The 18,759-nt window shown below is 44.8% G+C and overlaps 2 protein-coding genes across 5 annotated transcripts in view; one reads left to right on the top strand and one right to left on the bottom strand.

The window, feature by feature from the left end:
- Window positions 1-299: 299 nt before the first annotated feature.
- MSH6 (mutS homolog 6) lies at window positions 300-15,589 on the top strand. Of its 2 annotated transcripts, none has more exons than XM_030498825.1 (10): window positions 300-755; window positions 2,399-2,601; window positions 5,461-5,642; window positions 6,905-9,449; window positions 11,141-11,406; window positions 11,971-12,088; window positions 13,532-13,621; window positions 14,555-14,709; window positions 14,861-15,060; window positions 15,418-15,589. In XM_030498825.1, the coding sequence occupies exons 1-10, from the start codon at window positions 496-498 to the stop codon at window positions 15,497-15,499; spliced, it is 4,101 nt and encodes a 1,366-aa protein (XP_030354685.1). In that variant the 5' UTR covers window positions 300-495; the 3' UTR covers window positions 15,500-15,589. The 2 variants fall into 2 exon arrangements, with proteins under 2 accessions (XP_030354685.1, XP_030354686.1); XM_030498826.1 differs by having other exon boundaries at window positions 439-755; window positions 6,908-9,449.
- FBXO11 (F-box protein 11) overlaps window positions 15,556-18,759 on the bottom strand; it is a 75,527-nt gene continuing 72,323 nt past the window's right edge. For 2 of the 3 annotated variants that reach the window (XM_030498828.1, XM_030498829.1), the window contains 3 exons: window positions 17,703-17,811; window positions 16,989-17,087; window positions 15,559-16,910 (listed from right to left, as the gene is read on the bottom strand). In XM_030498828.1, coding sequence (XP_030354688.1) covers window positions 16,781-16,910; window positions 16,989-17,087; window positions 17,703-17,811 — 338 coding nt within the window. In that variant the 3' untranslated portion in view covers window positions 15,559-16,780. Of the gene's footprint in view, window positions 16,911-16,988; window positions 17,088-17,702; window positions 17,812-18,759 lie in introns of all 3 variants that reach the window. The other variant, XM_030498827.1, reaches the window with a different exon arrangement.

Genomic DNA, 18,759 nt, shown 5'->3' with positions numbered 1-18,759 from the left:
ACAGGGAAGAATTTCTTCCTAATGTCTCATCTCAGTCTGCCCTCTGGCAGGTTAAATCCATTCCCCCTGCAAAAGCAGGTGCCACAGCTTCTCCTTCCCCGAGGGTGTTTCTGTGGGAAGGCCCCCGCTCATCCCATCAGTAGCAACCACTGCGGGACAAGCACAGCGTCTGATGGGCTGCGGTTATTTAGGCCAGACCTCGCTGTGGGATACTGAACACGGAGAACGCCCGCCTGGGGAGGGCGGCTCCGGCGCAGCAGGCCGGGACGCTGCCAGTGGAAGGCGGGGCGCACACGGAGGCCGCGGCGGGGCGGACATGAGGGGTCTCTCCGGGTCCCGGGGCTGAGGCGGGCGGGCCGGGACCACCACAATCCCCTCCGCGTTTCCCGCCCGCAGCAGCCGGGAGGGGCGGGCCGGGGCCGGGCACGCCCAGGGGCGGGGCGGGCGGTGGCGGGTTTGGCGCGCTGTCTGCGGGCCGCGCTTCCCGCCGTGGCCATGTCTCGGCAGAGTACTCTGCTCCGCTTCTTCACCAAGGCCGCGCCGGCAACGCCGCGGCCGGCCCCGGCCCCGACACCAGCACCAGTCCCGGCCCCGACGCAGGCCGGCGCGGGGACCCGCCGCGCTTCGGAGGAGCGGAATGGCTGCGAGGCCACCGCCGGCGCGGCGGGCAACGGCACAGCGGGCAGAGCAGCGGCCCGGCGCAAGGAGACGGGGGAGAAGGGCGGACGGGACGGCGCGGCCGCCAAGGCGCACGGGTAACCGGCGGGGACAGAGCAGGCCGCGGGGCCGAGGCCTGCGGGAAGCGGGTGCCGCAGCGGCAGCTTGCGGCCCATTGCGGGCGGGAGGGAGGGCGGGTGGCTTTTGGAGCGGGGCCGCTGGTGTCCGTTCGTGCCCCCCTTCCCACCGGGAGACGGTGGCTGCCCGCCGGGGGGCCTGGGCCTGCTGGGGCCTTCCCGGTGCGGAGCGGGGGCCGGTTCGCAGCGAGCCCCGCGCGGTTGGCGCCTCACGGCGCGGTCGCTGGCGGGAGCCGTGCAGCTGGGGTAGGAGCCGCCGGAGGGTGCTTCTGTGTGTGTATGCACCCGGTGGGCGCTGCGGCCGGCCCAGCCCCAGCCGGGGCGGGTAACGCCGACATCTGCACAGAGCGGGTCTGGTCCTATTGTGAGTCTTTGCCGGGTTGAAATACATTCTTTCGCTACTGCCTCCTGTGTGTTCCCTGTCACAAGTGTGCCAAGTCGAACTGAGTGTCATAGAATTAGGGAATTCCAGGTTGGAAGTGACCCCAAAGATCATCTGGTCCAACTTTTCTAGGCAGAGCATGACCTAGATCAGATGTCCCACTGCCCTGTCCAGCTCAGCCTTAAAAGTATCCAATGTCGGGGAATCCACCACTTCCTTGGGGAGATTATTCCAATGGCTGATTGTTCTCACTGTGAAAAATTTTCCTCTTGTGTCTAATTGGAATCTTCCCAGGAGTAACTTGTGCCCATCACCCCTTGTCTTCTCCATGTGACTCCTGGTAAAAAGGGAGTCTCCATCTTCTTTATAGCCTTTAAATACTGGCACATGATTGATAAGGTCTGCCCTGAGCCTTCTCTTCTGCAGACTGAACAAACCCAGCTCTCTCAGCCTGTCCTCACGCATCTGCCCAGCCCTTGGGTCACCCTTGAGGCCCTTCTCTGGACCCTCTCCAGCCTGATCAGTGTCATTGCTTAGCTACAGCCTGCAGCGATACCCCCAGCCATCAGTGGTAGTGTGTGGCAGTGGCTGGGTTGAAATCTTGGGGGAAGAGGAGAAAGCAAATAAAAGCTGCATCAAGTGCTTTGCAGTGGAGACAGTTTTATTTATTCATTAATTTTTTTGTAGCTTGAGGGTTTTTCTTAAATCATACTCATTTCATTTAGGTGCCCTCTTGAGAATTAGCCTCTGCAGGAAAACTTGTCATGTAGGTTCGTGATTACATAGTCTGCAGTTTTTTTGTTTTAATGTCTGGTTGGGCCCAGTTCCTCTCTCCCCCACCATTAAGTGGGCCACTTTCCTTAAGAAGGGGTAACAAATACTAAGAGTCTGGTTACACATGGCTCTAGGTGGCCCTGCTTGAGCAGGGGTTTTGGACTAGATGACCTCCAGACGTGCCTTCCGACCTTAGCCGGTTGTGTGTGGCTGTGAAGGTCTATCTCTGTGGGGATCCAGTAGAACTCAGAGGAGCAAATCCAAAAAATCGTTTAAGAAAGGTATTGGTGGTGGTATAGAAAGACTGTATAATCCAGGTTGCACCACAGAGGAGCCTTCCAAGATGTTTAGAGGGCACGCTGCTCCGAAGCAGTGTGCAGTTATGCTTATGAAGAGAGTTGCTTTAGATGTTTATGTTCCTTACATTACACATCTGTTGCCTCTGCAGTGTCTCCTGTGAGTATTCGCCTGGTGACCTGGTCTGGGCCAAGATGGAAGGTTATCCTTGGTGGCCGTGTCTCATATACAACCACCCAACTGAAAGAACAATAGTCAGAGGAAAAGGGAAATCCACTCGTGTCCATGTACAGTTTTTTGATGACAGCCCTACGAGGGGCTGGGTCAGTATGAAGTATCTGAAGCCATATAAAGGTAAGAGATATAAATAGAACTTTCCGAAATGGAAATAGGCCACTTGCTTTGGAAAAATAAGCATGAGGTGTAGGATATGGTATTGTCCATGGAGAAAGAGCAGCAAAACCAAGATTAGTATTGAGTGGGAAAGTATGATTTGTACTTTGTGAGTTAGAGAAAGCAAGTTTTTGAGGGTTTGGAGGATTATAGGTGTGTTTATGGTTATACAGTTTTTTAAAAATAAGCCACTAAGCCCTCGTGTTTATTAGCATGGAACACAAAGCTTGTTTCTGTTTTAAAAGTTTCTTTCCTTTATTTCTCCCATCAATGTAAAACAAACATCTAAAAGATAGATCCACTATTTCAATTTTTAGCGCTGAAATCCTTAAAATATTAGGAATGTCAAGCACAGCTTTTAAGCAGCTATTGGGAACTGCAGTTTGTCCAGAATCAAAACACTAGGCACAGGGTGTTAGGTTACTAAAATTAATTATACTGGGGCATTATTTCTTTTAAGCCATCCAATACAGTTTTATTAATAAAATATGTAACTTGAGAATTCAGAGTGTTTGTTAGGGTAGCGCTTCTTGTTACAGAGCAGACTTGGTGCTCATCATATTGAAGAAATTATTTGGCTAACTAAAGAAAATCAAATGTCATCAAGAATTAAAACAACATTTTGAATAATGAATCTCACCTTATTAAGAATCAAGATCTGTTTTCCTCTTGTTTTGTAATTCTAGTGTTGCTGAAAACTGTAAATCATTGGCTGTCAGTTGTTTTGTGCAAACCATTGTGCTGTCTTCTTGTTACTCCAACAAGTGCTTTAGGTGTAGTACAATATTTTTGATATACTGTAGGATTTGCTTATGATGTCAGTGAAACAACTGAATTTAAACAGTTTCTTTCTTTTTACAAGTCAGAGTTCTATGGTCATGTAGTCATCTTATCTTTTTTTGGCTTGTTGATACTTAAATGTACTGCACTTAAGCCATAGTTAGTTTAATTTAAAATGGTAATGTTATTACGAGAAGTGTTAGCATAATTTAACACAAGGGAATTGGTCCATGGTTTACATGTATCTTTCCATGTATTTTAAAAGAATCAAATATAATATAACATCTTGCAGATGCACTTAGGAGCAAATACAGACAAGGAAATTGATCTCTTTGACAGAAGAAAATTGCAGAAAAGAAGTCTTCGAAACTTTAAAGCACAGAAACACTGGTCTATCTACAAGAAATATGATTAATGCAGAGCAGAGTAAAAATATTTAAAGGACATGATTTGCTTTTAAATTCGGACAAAAAGCATCTTTGTATACAAAGTAAGAGTGTTGGAGTCTTTGGGTAAGAAAATGGAGAGGTTTCTTGCGTTCAGTTACAAACAATATATAGAGAGAGCAGAGGGCTGGAGTTGTAACAGTTGGGCACGCAAGAAGTGGAGTTACACTTGAGAATGCAGTTAAATTATATGATGATATTTTTCTCCTGCCGTTGTTAAATTTCCAATATTGAACACAAAATATTTTTAGGTTGTCTCAGTCCACTTGCAAAACCAAAATGGAGATCTGGTTTGCTAATGTGTTGCATTTGTGCTGTAGAAGCAGCTACTTGTAACTCTCTGCTTTGCTACTGCAAGCTGAAGGAAATGAATGTGAGGGAGAATTCTGTTTGGCTCATTTCTGAGGTATTTGGCCTCCTACAAGTCAGCTGCTTTTTGTCTGCTGTGGACTGAGAGCTGAAGCTTCGGTTAATAGCAGCATGTGAAGGGATTCACAAGAGGACATATTCAAGTAGATCCTACTGTTGTATGCAGCCAGCTGCACTCAACAAGAACAGAAAAAGGAATCACCCCTCCCCATCTATAGTCAACTCTAATGTCCTTTTTTCTTCCCCAGGTTGAATACATAATACATTATGTATATGATTCATATTTTTAGCATTGCATTAAGATCTGAAGTGTGTAATAGCCTGCTGTTTATGATAAAAACTCCCATCCCTGGCAGTGTTCAAGGCCGGGTTGGACGAGGCTTGGAGCAATCTGATCTAGTGAAAGGTGTCCCTGCCCGTGGCAGGAGGTTGGAACTGGATGAGCTTTAAGGTCCCTTTCAACCCAAATCAGTCTATGGTTCTATGAAGATGAATTTCAGTGTCTTTGGGGACCCTTTCTAGAAATCAGTCTGTAGACTGGTTGGATTTGTTTTTGTTTATGTACAGGTAGTGGAAGGAGGAGCTGTGGCACTCAAGGGGTATGAAAGAGGATGAGGGGATGGTGTAGTTATTAATAGCAAGCTTTGCTTAATACTCTGCAGTGTCAGGGTGAATTGGCAGTGTGACTGGTGAGCAGTTAATGTGGTTGGTGTTGGGCCTTGCTGCACTTACAGGAGCAGTTTGAACAGCCAGCAGAGCTTTAGCCAAAGAGCCTGTCATAGATGACTGACAGGCATAACTTGAAGATAATTTTATGGCTGAACTTGCCTATCATTGCTAAAATAGCTGTGTGGCCTCTGTCAGGTCTGCTGCACTGCTGGTATAAAGTGTTACTTTTCAGTAGTAACTATAGTTAGTGTGAGGGTGTTTAGTGCTCAGCTTAGAAGTATTCAGATGTGGTAATGAGTTACAGAAATAGAAGCAATTCTTCAAGTGTTCATGTATGAGGCAGGCATTGGTGAGTGGTTATACTTTCTCTGGGGGTAGTTTGTCAGGCTGAATGAATATTTAAGACGTGGTGGAAATGACTGGTAACAACACTGAATATTAGATAACTGTACTAGTTGTCTGAATACATTTAAAAGTGGAGTATGAACAATAACTAAAGAACTGGCTAAATGCTAGACTAACTTCAGTTTCTGACAAATTATTTGTGGTTTTACAGGTTCATCAGATGCAGAGGCACTGAAGGGTGGTATGTTCTACAGTGCAAAGCCTGAAATTAAAAGAGCAATGGTGCTAGCAGACGATGCAATGAGCAAAGATAAGACTAAGCGGCTTGAACTGGCAGTATGCAATGAACCTTCAGACGCAGAGGACGAGGAGGAGGAAGAAGAGGAAATGGAGGTAAATTTTTTCTTTCTTGCTGTCATTTTCAGAGATACACTAGACTTAGTAGCTGTTTCTTGGAACTAAGCATGGACTATCTAGCTGGAGAGACAAGTCTAATATCTCTCTGGTGTTCTGTATGGTAAGGACTGACCTCAGAAGCTACTTAACTTCTCTAACCCTTCATTAATTGCTCCCTCGGTAGCCCAGGTGACTCACTTTTTCACTTACGAAGTTTGAGTTTTTTAATCCTGCTGCATCTGTTTATCTTCTCTATCTGCTATTCATCTTCCAAGTTTCCCTTATGCTCAGTCTGAAGTTTTAATTTGTTGTGATGTCAAAATTTCTGACTTTTTGAGTATTAAGGTGTTAAATGGGAGTTTTGGAGCCTGCCCTCATCTTGTAAAGTAGCACTAAAATACAAGTTCTTGTCCTGTTAACGCCAGTCTGTTGGTGGGGTATCTAAAAGATCTTGTATTCACCTTATATTGTGAGTGATTCAAATATTTCAGTACCACCATATGCATTGGAATAGATTTCTTTAGAAAGGAATGGTAGGAGGAAACTGTTACTGGGATAGTGGTTTCTCTTACCTCCTGTGTCAGCATGGCCCATCTGCTCTTTCTGCAGTGTAATATTGCTCCAACGCACAGATGGCACTCCAAGCACTGTTATGCTTGTGGCAATAGTGCAGTGGGCACTGGCACTTTGTACCCTTGACAGTCCCTCTGGTGCTGGTTTTCTCCAGCACTGATGCTGGATTTCTTAAAGTTTGAGCCTGAAAAGGCAAATAATGGAGTTTCTTTTCTTTCTCCTACACACACACATGATCCTCTTGAAGGTTACTGTAAAGTAGTATGCTTGTGGGTGAAAATAGGTAGTTAACTCAAAAAAATCCCAAACAAAACCCCATAACCAAACAACCCAAACCAAACCACTGTGGTCAAAGCTCACATAGGCTAATACCAGATTTCGTGTACCATGTGCCTTTTGTCCACTTTAAATGTTTTGTTCATCAGCATCACTTATGCAAAGTAGTGAATGAGGCTGTAAAGAATACATAGAGGAATAATTATGCCACTGGCTGGTAGCGGTTACTTATGCAGGGGGAGAAAAGTAAGTTCTCTGAAGGTAAACAAAATTGACTGTGGCTATACTGTCTTTTGCTTGAAGTATCACAGCTACTGCCGAAGTTGCATATTTTTTCACCACTACTTGCAGCAGCAATACTTTACTTTGTAGCCAGAATTTTCTGTAGGTAAAATAATCTATCTTTCCAGCAGATGAGTGAAAGTGCGTCAGGCTACAGTGATGACTGTGATAGTGAGGAGGATGTGAAGAGTAATAAGCGAGTAATGAGCAGTGAAGGTGCCGTAAAAACCAAAAGAAGAAGAGTGTTGGATTCTGACAGTGATCATGATGGCTCTGATGAAGAGTTCAAGCCTGATGCAAAAGATACAGCAAGCAGCGAGGAAGCTAGTAGTGGGGTGGATGAAAATGAATCTACTGATGTGGAGACAGATACAGAGAGCGTTGCAGAAAGTCCCGTCAAAGTCCCTTCTAAACGAAAGAGAAGAGAGAGAAACAAGCCTGCTAAAAGGAGCAGCTTAGAAAATGAACGTTCTGAAACACCCAAAATAGCAGCAACAGCTTCTTTAGAAGCCAAATCTAAGCTGACATCATTTGCAGCACCTGAGAGTTTTGAATCTCAAGCAGCTGCTTGCAGTGGAGGCAGCAGTGGCTTCGCAGCATGGGAACATGAGAAGCTTGATTGGCTGCAGGAAGGGAAAAAGAAAGATGCGTGCAGGAGGCGGCAGAATGACCCTGATTACGACCCCTGCACTCTGTATGTACCTGAGGACTATCTCAACAAGTGCACGCCAGGGGTGCGGAGGTGGTGGCAGCTGAAAAGTCAGAACTTTGATGCTGTGATCTGCTACAAAGTTGGGAAGTTCTATGAGTTGTATCACATGGATGCGGTCACTGGCGTGAATGAGCTGGGCCTGATCTTTATGAAGGGTACTTGGGCGCATTCAGGGTTTCCAGAAACTGCATTTGGCAGATTCTCTGATGTTCTGGTGCAGAAAGGCTACAAGGTAGCCCGCGTGGAGCAAACAGAAACTCCAGAAATGATGGAAGCGCGCTACAAGTCAATGGCCCACCCAACTAAGTTTGACAAGGTTGTACGCCGCGAGATCTGCAGAATCATCACCAAAGGAACTCAGACTTACAGCATCATGGACTGTGATCCCTCTGAGAACCATAACAAATACCTGCTGTGTGTGAAGGAGAAAGAAGACTCCTCTGGACAGCGTGTTTATGGGGTCTGCTTTGTTGACACGTCGGTGGGGAAGTTTTATGTCGGCCAGTTCTCGGATGATCGGCACTGTTCGAGGTTTAGGACATTAGTAGCACATTACACTCCTGTGCAGATACTGTATGAGAAGGGGAACCTGTCTGTGGACACACAGAAGATACTGAAGGGTTCACTTATTTCTTGCATTCAGGAAGGGCTGATCTCTGGTTCCCAGTTCTGGAATGCATCTAAAACACTAAAAGTCCTTCTTGAAGAAGGATATTTCAAGGAAAATGAGAACTCTGAAAATGGATGTTCTCTGCCCTCTGTAATCAAATCTCTGACTTCAGAGAGTGACTCTCTGGGATTAACTCCTGGGGAGAACAGTGAATTAGCTTTGTCAGCTCTGGGGGGATGTGTCTTCTATCTCAAAAAATGCCTGATTGATCAGGAGCTGTTATCCCTGGCAAACTTTGAGGAGTATATCCCTGTGGATATTGACACTGCAAAAATGACAAGGCCAAGTAGTTTCTTTGCTAAAACTGATCAGCGGATGGTGCTGGATGGGGTCACCCTGATGAACTTGGAAGTCCTGCAGAACGGAACCAACGGAACCACAGAAGGTACTTTGTTGGAGAGGATTGATTCCTGTTGTACGCCATTTGGGAAGCGCCTCCTGAAGCAGTGGCTCTGCGCTCCCCTTTGTAATCCGAAATCCATCAACGATCGTTTGGATGCTGTTGAGGACCTTCTGGCAGTGCGAGATAAAATGTCTGAAGTTAGTGAGCACCTGAAGAAACTGCCTGACCTTGAAAGGCTGCTCAGCAAAATTCACAGCATCGGGTCGCCACTTAAAAGCCAGACCCATCCTGACAGCAGGGCCATCTTCTACGAAGAGATCAAATACAGCAAGAAAAAGATTGCTGACTTCTTGTCTGCACTGGAGGGTTTTAAAGTCATGAGTGAAATTGTTGATAGCATGGAAGAAAGTGCCAGTGACTTCAAATCTAAAGTCCTGAAGCAGCTGGTCACCCGCAAAGACAAAAATCCAGATGGCCGCTTCCCAGACTTGAGCGCTGAGCTTAAAAGGTGGGATACTGCTTTTGATCATAACCAGGCTCGAAAGACAGGAGTGATTACTCCAAAGGCAGGTTTTGACCCTGATTATGATAAAGCACTACAGGATATTAAAGCTGTTGAGGAAGAACTTCAGAAGTACCTGGATAAGCAACGCAAACTGCTTGGATTCAAATCCGTGCTATACTGGGGGGCAGGCAAAAACCGATACCAAATGGAGATACCGGAAAGTGTGGTATCGCGGAAGTTGCCTGAGGAATACGAGTTGAAGTCAAGCAGGAAGGGATATAAACGTTACTGGACCAAGGAGATTGAGAAGATGCTGGCTGCAATGGTTAATGCTGAAGAGCGCCGAGATGCAGCACTGAAGGACTGTATGAGGCGTTTGTTTTACAACTTTGACAAGAACAGCAAGGACTGGCACACAGCTGTGGAGTGCATTGCTGTGTTAGGTAAGAGCTCGTCTTCTTTTTGACATACAGCAAAGATACCATTGACTTGTATAGTAAATGGTGAAATCTCACCTGGGTAAGCAGAAGAGGCTTGTTGCCAGCTCTTAATCTGTAGTTTAAAAACTCCGATTGTGGTAAAACATTGATAACTATCAGTGATCACCTGTTTCCTGCCTGTTGGTAAATGGCAATTGCTGAGTCTTGATGCGTGCAAGCTCTTTCTTCATTCCTGTTGTGCCTCTGTAGCTGTGCAGCTGAGTATTTCTCACAGCTCATCATAGCTGGAGGGTCTCTTGCTGCTTCTGGGATTCTCATATATGGATTGGTAGATTCTTATAAGCAAAGACAGTGATGCAGGTGGAGGTATCGAAATCTAACCTGCTAGTCACCTCCTTTCCATCTGAGCAGGCTGCTTTCATAGAATCCCAGACTGGTTTGGGTTGGAAGGGACCTTAAAGCTCATCCAGTTCCAACCCCCTGCCACGGGCAGGGACACCTTCCACTAGAGCAGGTTGCTCCAAGCCCCTGTGTCCAACCTGGCCTTGAACACTGCCAGGGATGGGGCAGCCACAGCTTCTCTGGGCACCCTGTGCCAGGGCCTCAGCACCCTCGGAGCATCTCTGTGGCTTCCTCTGGACTCGCTCCACGTCCCTCTTGTGGTGTTGCCCCCAGAGCTGGACACAGGACTGCAGGGCGGGTCTCCCCAGAGCACAGTAGAGGGGGAGAATCCTCTCCATTCTCAACAGCCTTAAATAATGTGGTCATTGTCACTGCCTTGAAGAAGGTCGTTGAATAGAAAGACTTCCCCAAATGTTCCTTAAATTTCTGGGGTAAGACAGTCTCCTCTATTTCCTTCCCAGGACTGGCATAGTCTTGTACTGTGAATTCTCTGCTAGTGTGAGGCACTCTGGGATGTCTTTGTTCCAGGGAAAAATGAAAGCACTCTCTGAATGCCACTGGGGCAGCAAAGGGAGGAGAGGTGGACAGGGAGCATTGTCTGGGGATGGATTCTCTGAGTGGTTTGGGAGAGCTGGGAAGCAGCCACAGCACTGCAGTGCCAGCCACGGCTGGATAGAGTAGAGGTAGAGAGGGAGGCAGCTGTAATCCGTATACATGAAGTCTCTAAAATCACATAATACAGTCCCATTTTGTAGGCAATCAGCTTTTAGAACCATAGAGCCAGGGTAGCTGAGGGGGGGTGTGCTGCTGCTTTCTGCAAGGCCAACAACTTTGATACTTATAAATTTATCCTGGCAACTTTCAAGCAGTATTATGATTCTTAAAGTAATTCATTGGCACAGAAGCTGATTTCCTCTTTACTTACCTTGTTCTGAATTAAAAACCAATGCAAGACAGTAGTCGTTTAACATACATGTTCTAACAGGTATGTTAAAAACCAAGTAGCTTTTGATGTGAAATGGTGAGGATTTTAAAGACTTGTAAATTACAAGTTGGAGGGGAGGATTTTTAATCTGGCATCAGCAGGAATGTGAAAGGGATGAGGAAAGACATTGTGAATATCCTCACCTTTTACTTGTTCTTTTGGAGTACTTCCTGTGTGTTTTCCTTACCAGTAAAATGAAATGGAAAATTGTGTTTACAAAAATGCTATTGAATGAGTAAATGCATTCCAGTGAATGAATAAAGAAAGGTGAAAGTGTGACTTACTGGAATTTCTCTTAATCTTATAGATGTCTTGATGTCCCTTGCTAACTACAGTCAAGATGGTGATGGACCACTGTGCCGACCTGTAATTCTACTGCCTGTGGATAGTGCTCCTCCCTTCCTGGAACTTAAAAATTCACGCCATCCATGCATTACAAAAACTTTCTTTGGGGATGATTTCATTCCTAATGACATCATGATAGGCAGCAAAGATGAAGATGGCAGTAGTGAAGCTTCCTGTGTCTTAGTAACTGGCCCAAACATGGGTGGCAAATCTACGCTCATGAGACAGGTGATGGTCTATTTGACACAGAAAGTTCCAGAGTATATTCCTTTGCATAAAGGAATAGCATGACTTGATTGGTTATAAATGTCAGAGGAGGTCCCATTAGTGGTCTTCAGGGTGTGCAGTGCAAAGACCAAAGTATAATCTGGTAGAAAATGTCCATGTTTAGGTGGTAGGTTTTCTACTTTCACTTCAGTGAGGGAAAAAGCAATAGGATATCTTTTATCTCTTCAAAGTGGCCTTATCCATATCCAGGACTTGGTATCATCTGGGAGAAGATGCTTCTGCAGGTAGAACTAGATGAAAATAGGGATCAGCAGCAACTGGGAAAGCAAACAGGGAGTTTGCTTTATAAACACTGCTTGCTGTGACAGCTTGTGTTTTGAAGGCTTTCGGAGTAGTTTAGTCCTACTCGGGATTACGATGCTGCAGCCTGGAGCTGTTAAAACAGTAGAAAGCTTTATGTATTCCAGCCTTTGTTTTAGGGGAAATAGTCTCATTCTCCTTACTCTGGAACCGAAGCTCCAACGCCATGGTAAAAATGTGAATGTTTTCCTGTTTGTTCTGCAGGCTGGTCTCCTGGCTATAATGGCTCAACTGGGATGCTACGTACCTGCTGAGGTCTGCAGGCTGACACCGATTGACAGAGTGTTCACGAGGCTTGGTGCCTCGGACAGGATTATGTCAGGTAAGTGGCTGAAATCCAGCTCTCTGCAGTGCTTTTGCTAAGGAGGGAGTTTCTTTTCTTCCTCCGAGTGGCAGTGGAAAGAGATCATCTGTTGGTTTTGCCGGGAAAGCTGGGCAACTGATCTGTTGTCTCTCATCATTCAGAGTAGAACTAAGGCCGTAGTTACCTTTGTTTTGTTTGATGTGCTTGTCCTCTGTCATGTTTGACAGACGCATACAATCACTTATTAATGAGTTTTAATATTAAAGCCTGCCTTCCACCTGGATGCAAGTCTAAGGAGTATCTTTTTGGATAGCTTATAGTTGATTGTGTTCTACTTACGTAGGTATCTTTTCCTAAGTGTTCTGGAATAGGACAGTGATGTGCAGGTAGCTGTTGTAGAGGAGTTGTTTCTGTACTTTCCATGGCAGCCACTTTGTAATGGATGTCAACAGGACTTTGTGAATTAAATGTTAAATAATAGCATTTTTTAATTACCTGTGTGATTTTACGGGTTTATTTTCTAAAGAGAATAAATGGTTAGTCTAAACATTGTTAAGAACATACTCAATCCTGGGAATTTCTTTAAATTAATGCAGAAAATCAGGATGGCTGCTTAATAGCTCCTGTTGAAAAATGTAGGTTTGAGCACAGTAGTGCTCATGCAGCCCAAGTACAGGAAGTAAATACTTGCCTCTGATGTTACATTAATTGCTGCTGCGTGTGATTATTTGGGATGAACCCTACAAAGCACTAGTAAATCTGGACTTTATACATGTGGATTTATCACTTAGAAGGGTCTGAATAATTGTGTACTTCTGCTTGTGAGCTGTTAAACGACAATTTCGGGTCTAAATTTCAGGCCTCATATTACTTGAGTTGATGGAACTCCCCAGAGATGTTCAGTCCTTAGCAGGAGTGTGTTTCTTGTGCTATACTTCACTCAAGTAGAGTACATATGAGGATTAATTGTCTGAAGAATTAATTACCTGATAACATAAACAACTAAACCAGTATGTTTAGTCTCTTAAGTCTCTTTTTAAGCTTTTCTGCTTGCTTTTTCACAGTGAAGAGCCATACACCTTGGGCCTGCCTTGTGCACTTAAGACCAAGAATGGGCAAAACATTCTCTCCATCTTGTACCCTTCATGCCCTTCTTTGTCCAGCTGGTACATTTGATCAGTGATACTAAAAGTAGACAGATGAGGTGGCCTAAAACTTAATTAACTGTACTTGTGCCAATGCCTGCACTCTTAAGGAACCGAAACCTGCTTTTTTTTCTGGCAAATGGAGAGTGTTTTCATGCTGGAAAAAAAAGCAGCTTTGTATTTTTGTCCATCTTCAGTTTGCTGTCAAGTTTCATTTTAGCTGGCTCAAGATTCTAGTGCAGCTTAAATGGGGGTTTAGTTGTGGTTTTCAGGTCTTTGACTGCTTCATGGTGGTTTTTTGTCATTTCTTTTAAAGGTGAAAGTACCTTCTTCGTTGAATTGAGTGAGACTTCCAGCATTCTCCAGCATGCGACAGAGCACTCCCTTGTTCTTGTGGATGAACTGGGTAATTAGTCTGTATTGTGATAGATGGAAACTAAACCTAGGGTTAAAGGCTACCTGTAAGGTTGTTGGGCTGTCTAAATGACAACCAAGAACACAGGGGCCATTTTACCATAATGCTCCAGTGTTGAACTGGTCAGTATCCATGTAATTCTCTCCAAAACACACTTCTTAGGTGCCCTGGAAACTAATGCCCCACCTTCCACCCCGCAGTCATTATTAGCCTATTTCTAGCTGAGTTTTCCTGCTTTCCTTTGGATGATTACTTGCAGCAAACCTCAAGCAAGCCAGTAGCAAGTCTCAAGGGAGCAGAAATGTCATTTTCTGCAGTGTGGAAGAGAGCGGGATTGTCACAGGGCAAACTTTCAGGTCACTTTATGCTGAGGCTGGCGGCTGTCACCACTCACTGCTGTTTGTCAATCTTCCACACAGTAAGGAGGGAGGAAAACACCACAAACTGATAGGGTCAATTTGTGCCTTGGCCTACAAGAAACCGGGAGAGGGGCTTTTGACAAGGGCCTGTAGTGACAGGAGAAGGGGGAATGGCTTTAACCTGACAGCGAGGAGATTTAGATTAGACCTTAGGAAGAAGTTCTTCCCTGTGAGGGTGCTGAGGTGCTGGCACAGGTTGCCCAGAGAAGCTGTGGCTGCCCCATCCCTGGCAGTGTTCAAGGCCAGGTCGGACACAGGGGCTTGGAGCAACATGATCTAGTGGAAGGTGTCCCTGCCTGTGGCAGGGGGTTGGAACTGGATGAGCTTTAAGGTCCCTTCTCAACCCATTCTGATTCTGGGATAGATGGCAAATAATGTGTTGCATTTGCCTTTAGAAAAGCATCTTTGCTGCAATTTGTTAATCTGAACAGTTAAGAGTGAGGATTGAGTTCACTTTGCCGCTCTTGTTCCTGAGCATGCCAAAGCTTTCCCCTTTTTCCTCCAGGCAGAGGCACGGCTACTTTTGACGGAACAGCTATAGCCAGTGCAGTAGTGAAGGAGCTTGCAGAGAAGATCAAGTGCCGGACCCTGTTCTCCACACACTACCATTCCCTGGTGGAGGACCACGCACACAATGTGGCTGTGCGCCTGGGGCACATGGTAGGTGTGATGTTGGGACCTTGTGGCTGGTGTGTCTCTGTGTCCTGCGCTCCTCTGCCCAGAGTCACCCTGAGGAAAGGATGTGATGGTTCATGTGTCTATCAGTAGGTAACTATTACGTACACTGACTTTTGTAACTTACTCTTTCTAGGCATGTATGGTTGAAAATGAGAGTGAGGATCCAAGCCAGGAAACAATTACATTCCTGTACAAGTTCACTGAAGGAGCATGTCCGAAGAGCTATGGCTTCAATGCAGCAAGACTCGCTGATATTCCAGAGGAAGTTATTCAGAAGGGGCACAGAAAAGCAAAGGAGTTTGAAAGAATGACCATGTCACTGAGGGTATTCAGGTAAGGCCTTGGTTTCCCAGTTTGAAGTCACACATTGCTTAGCAGGCATCCATCTTAAAAATAGGGTGATGGCTTTAGCTCATAGCCTCACAGCAGAGGGGGCAGTTAGAACTCTGTGTGAGTATCAGATGTACTTCCCCAGCAGTGAGGAAGTACTAAAGCCTGACTTACTTACACAAGGGCAGATATGATGAGTAATGTGGTATTTTAAGCCCCTGCTAGTCTCTAGGGCTCAGAGCTGAATTTGCATAGAGGTGGCTGGGAATTGAGCAGCTTTGTACCAGACACAGGATGGCATCTGTGTCCCCTAAGCTTTGAGCATCTGCTTTCAGTAAAGCTGACTCTGATTTCCCTCAGGTACCTGTGCCTGGTGGTGGATGGTGCAGTGAGGGATGGAAACGCTGTTCAGAAACTTACCACTATGATCAACCGTCTGTAAGGACCCGAGTGGCTTTGGACTGGTGGCTTCTCAAAAAAAGGTGGTATCAGACAACATTATGATCTAATAAACTTTATTTTTTAAAAATGACCATTTTTCCATTGTCTTTCCTAGGAAATTAAACCCTTTAATTCTTACCTACCCTCTACATAATGGTTATTGAGTACTCCACAATATATTAAGTCTAGATGTTATGGTACATGCATACACTTTCAGGCTGTTGATTACCCACTGTCACCAATACACATAAATGGAAAAAAGCTATGAAACTGGATAGGGCTGTATATATACTTGTCTCAGCTTCATTAGAGCAGGAAATTGCTGTGATTTCCAGCAGGTTATGTAAGTAATGTCCGAGACTGTTCAAAAAAAACTATGAACAGAGTAAAGTACAAGACTGTTTTGAGGAGACTTTCTACCGTGTACTTTAAAACATAGTAAAATTTCTTTCACAAAACTTAGTTACATGGGTACTTTGTTTTATAGTGCATTATAGTCTAGGAAGTCTCATTAAAACACTCGCTCTTTTCTTCTTTGTTAGGGTGGTTTGAGTACAGACTATTGCTGGGGCAGGGGAGGAGATTATTCTAACTTCAGAGGACACCAGAAAAATTGCTGGATATAATTTAAGATTAGTGTTTTCTCTTTCATAGAAAGAACGTACATACTGGGACATGAGTACAGTTACAGCAAGTCTAGGTGTGCTAACAAAACAGGACACATTCAAGTACAATAAGATTTTTTTTTTTGCTTGAAATTAGAAACAAACTACATGAGATTAAAGCATTAAACTCATATTTCTCAATCTGAATAAATGTTAAAAAAATCAAAAGAAATGCAGAAGTGCTAGCTCACATTTTTTTTTTTTACCATGTTACAAAAGCAATTGGTACCCATGTCCATAAAGGCAGCAACAAAGAATGCTGCTTGTCTACAGAATAGTACTACTGCAAATTGGACTGCGCTTCAATGCTACTTGTAAAAACACCAGCTTTCAGAAGTTGGTATCTGTACAAAATTGCAGCTTATTTTTTTTCTTCACTTCTGTCCCTTCAAAGTCTTTGTTTTACACAGTAATGCTAAAACGCCCAGTTCTGTTATCCTGAGTCAATATATTGCCACTTTCTTTTTTGGTAGGTTGAGCTCCATAGTGTCAACACCTCACACATCCGCTTTAACACAGTGTCTTTCTGCAGAAATGGGCAAGTGTAACTTCCTCCAAAAAAAAAGGTTTGAACAGTTATGCTATTCGAATGGCAGGACTTGCTTTCTGAAAGGAATTCAGTTGTGCTGCAATGTATTGGATTCTATAGGTGGAGCAGAGTCATATAGTGTGTCTGTATCATGTGTAGGCTCTCCAGCAAGCGTACAGGGATTGGACAGTGTTCCAGCACCACAGTCACAGAAAAACCTGCAACGAGAGACAGCTCTTTACTTCCTCCTGCACTTGCACTGTCCCAACAGCTCAAAGCACTTGCTCAGAACGTACCTATCGTGTCTAATGAATTCTACGTCATGTCCTTGATGGCACTTCTTAATGCAGTTCACGCATATGGCATTGCGGTCCGTGGTATTACAGGTGTGACATCTGAAGGGAAACATCACGTTAGGCATGAACTGAAAAGGGGTGAGCTCAAGTGAAGTGCTGGCGGAGAGTCTAGGGGCAGAATAGTGCTAAGAGAAGGATATACAGGGAAGGATTGCTTGGGCCTACAAGAAATCTGGAGAGCGACTTTTTACAAGGGCCTCTAGCAACAGGACAAGGGCGAATGGCTTTAAACTGATTTACATTAGATACTAGGGAGAAATTCTTCCCTGTGAGGGTGCTGAGGCGCTGGTACAGGGTGCCCAGAGAAGCTGTGGCTGCCCCATCCCTGGCAGTGTTCAAAGCCAGGTTGGACACAGGGGCTTGGAGCAACCTGCTCTAGTGGAAGGTGTCCTCGCCCATGGCGGGAGGTTGGAACTAGATGCGCTTTAAGGTTCCTTCCAACCCAAACCATTCTAGAGTTCTATGATCTTCCTCAGAGCCCACAGTAAATTCAAGACAATGGGAACTTGTTTAATCCTCTTCTGTTGCAGTTGAGGAAGAGTACACGTCTATGTGCCAACAGACATACGGCAACTGTTTTAGGGGTCTTGCTAGAAGAGAAATTGTGTTTATTTGAAAACCTGACTATAGGCGATGGAAAAAAAATCCTGTTACCTGTAGAAGTCATGCATCGGATAGCTGGTGTAACTGGATATCTTATATAAACACTGGCCTCTACTGACAGCTTTTTCTATAGCATCTTGATTGTTCATTATTTTGTTATCTGTTGGGGGGAAAAACAGCCAAGAACTAATCACACCTGGATCCACGACTATTTCAGTTTTGGCACTGAAGCACATCAAATCCTCCATGCCAGATTAGAAGGCAGATGCCCAGAGAGTGCAGTGCACTCCTCAGACCAGACTCTTCCTCTTCGCATGCATTGCATAAAATACCTCATCAGCCTTCATTTAAATACTCTCTGTGAACTGATCTGTGAATAAATGGTTAGAGAGAAAGAAGCCTTTCTCTCAGGCTGAAGGTTTCTGTTGAGGAGTCTGAAATCTGAATGTTTGAAAGCTTCTCGGCTACCCTAAGGACTTTGAAAAATCCTTTCATTCAAAAGACATGTCCAAGGCACAGTGAATTTGATAATCCTCTCTGTTGTTCACCTACTAGATCTTCTGTCAAGTTCCAAAGTGCCCCTCAAACTAGTTTTGTCCACTCCCAGTGGCATCACAGCACTGACTGATGCAGTTGGCAAGCCCAGGAGCTGTGAAGCAGGGAGCCAGAGCTCATGTTTGTGTGGTCTAGTAAGTACAGCCAAGTGAGTAAAAACTCTGCAAACTGAACCTTTCTCTTCTAGAATAACCTCCTGGAGCTGCCAGGCATTCAAGCCATCACTCCAATCTCCTCCAAGAGGATCTTGTCTCATGCACACTTCCCCACCATACATGGGAGTTTTATGTATGCAGACTGTTCCTGTTTTCTGAAAAAAGGGATTTGGGATTGTGAATATTCATGCTTTTAGATCCTACAAGCCAAGCAAGGCATGCTTCTTTGCTGGACACTTGCTTTCAGATATGTGACAAAGGACTTTCCATTGTGCTAACTTGGAATTTGAGATGGCCGAAAGTACAGTAACCAGCTCAGAAACAGTTCTGAGACAGAAGAGTTAATAACAGAGCTCTGATATGATAGAAGAACCTTAAGCTGCCTTTAACTAAAGCTA

Source organism: Strigops habroptila, chromosome 10 (assembly GCF_004027225.2).
Source record: "Strigops habroptila isolate Jane chromosome 10, bStrHab1.2.pri, whole genome shotgun sequence".
NCBI classification, from domain to species: domain Eukaryota; kingdom Metazoa; phylum Chordata; class Aves; order Psittaciformes; family Psittacidae; genus Strigops; species Strigops habroptila.
This window is presented reverse-complemented; position numbering and strand designations above follow the sequence as displayed.

What these genes read in the sequence shown, in the direction of transcription:
- MSH6 (XM_030498825.1), top strand. Translation starts at nt 496, where the DNA reads ATGTCTCGGCAGAGTACTCTGCTCCGCTTCTTCACCAAGGCCGCGCCG. An exon ending in AATCTACGCTCATGAGACAG is followed by an intron (nt 11,407 to 11,970) that starts GTGATGGTCTAT and finishes TTTGTTCTGCAG; the next exon opens with GCTGGTCTCCTGGCTATAAT. An exon ending in TGTTCTTGTGGATGAACTGG is followed by an intron (nt 13,622 to 14,554) that starts GTAATTAGTCTG and finishes TTTTTCCTCCAG; the next exon opens with GCAGAGGCACGGCTACTTTT.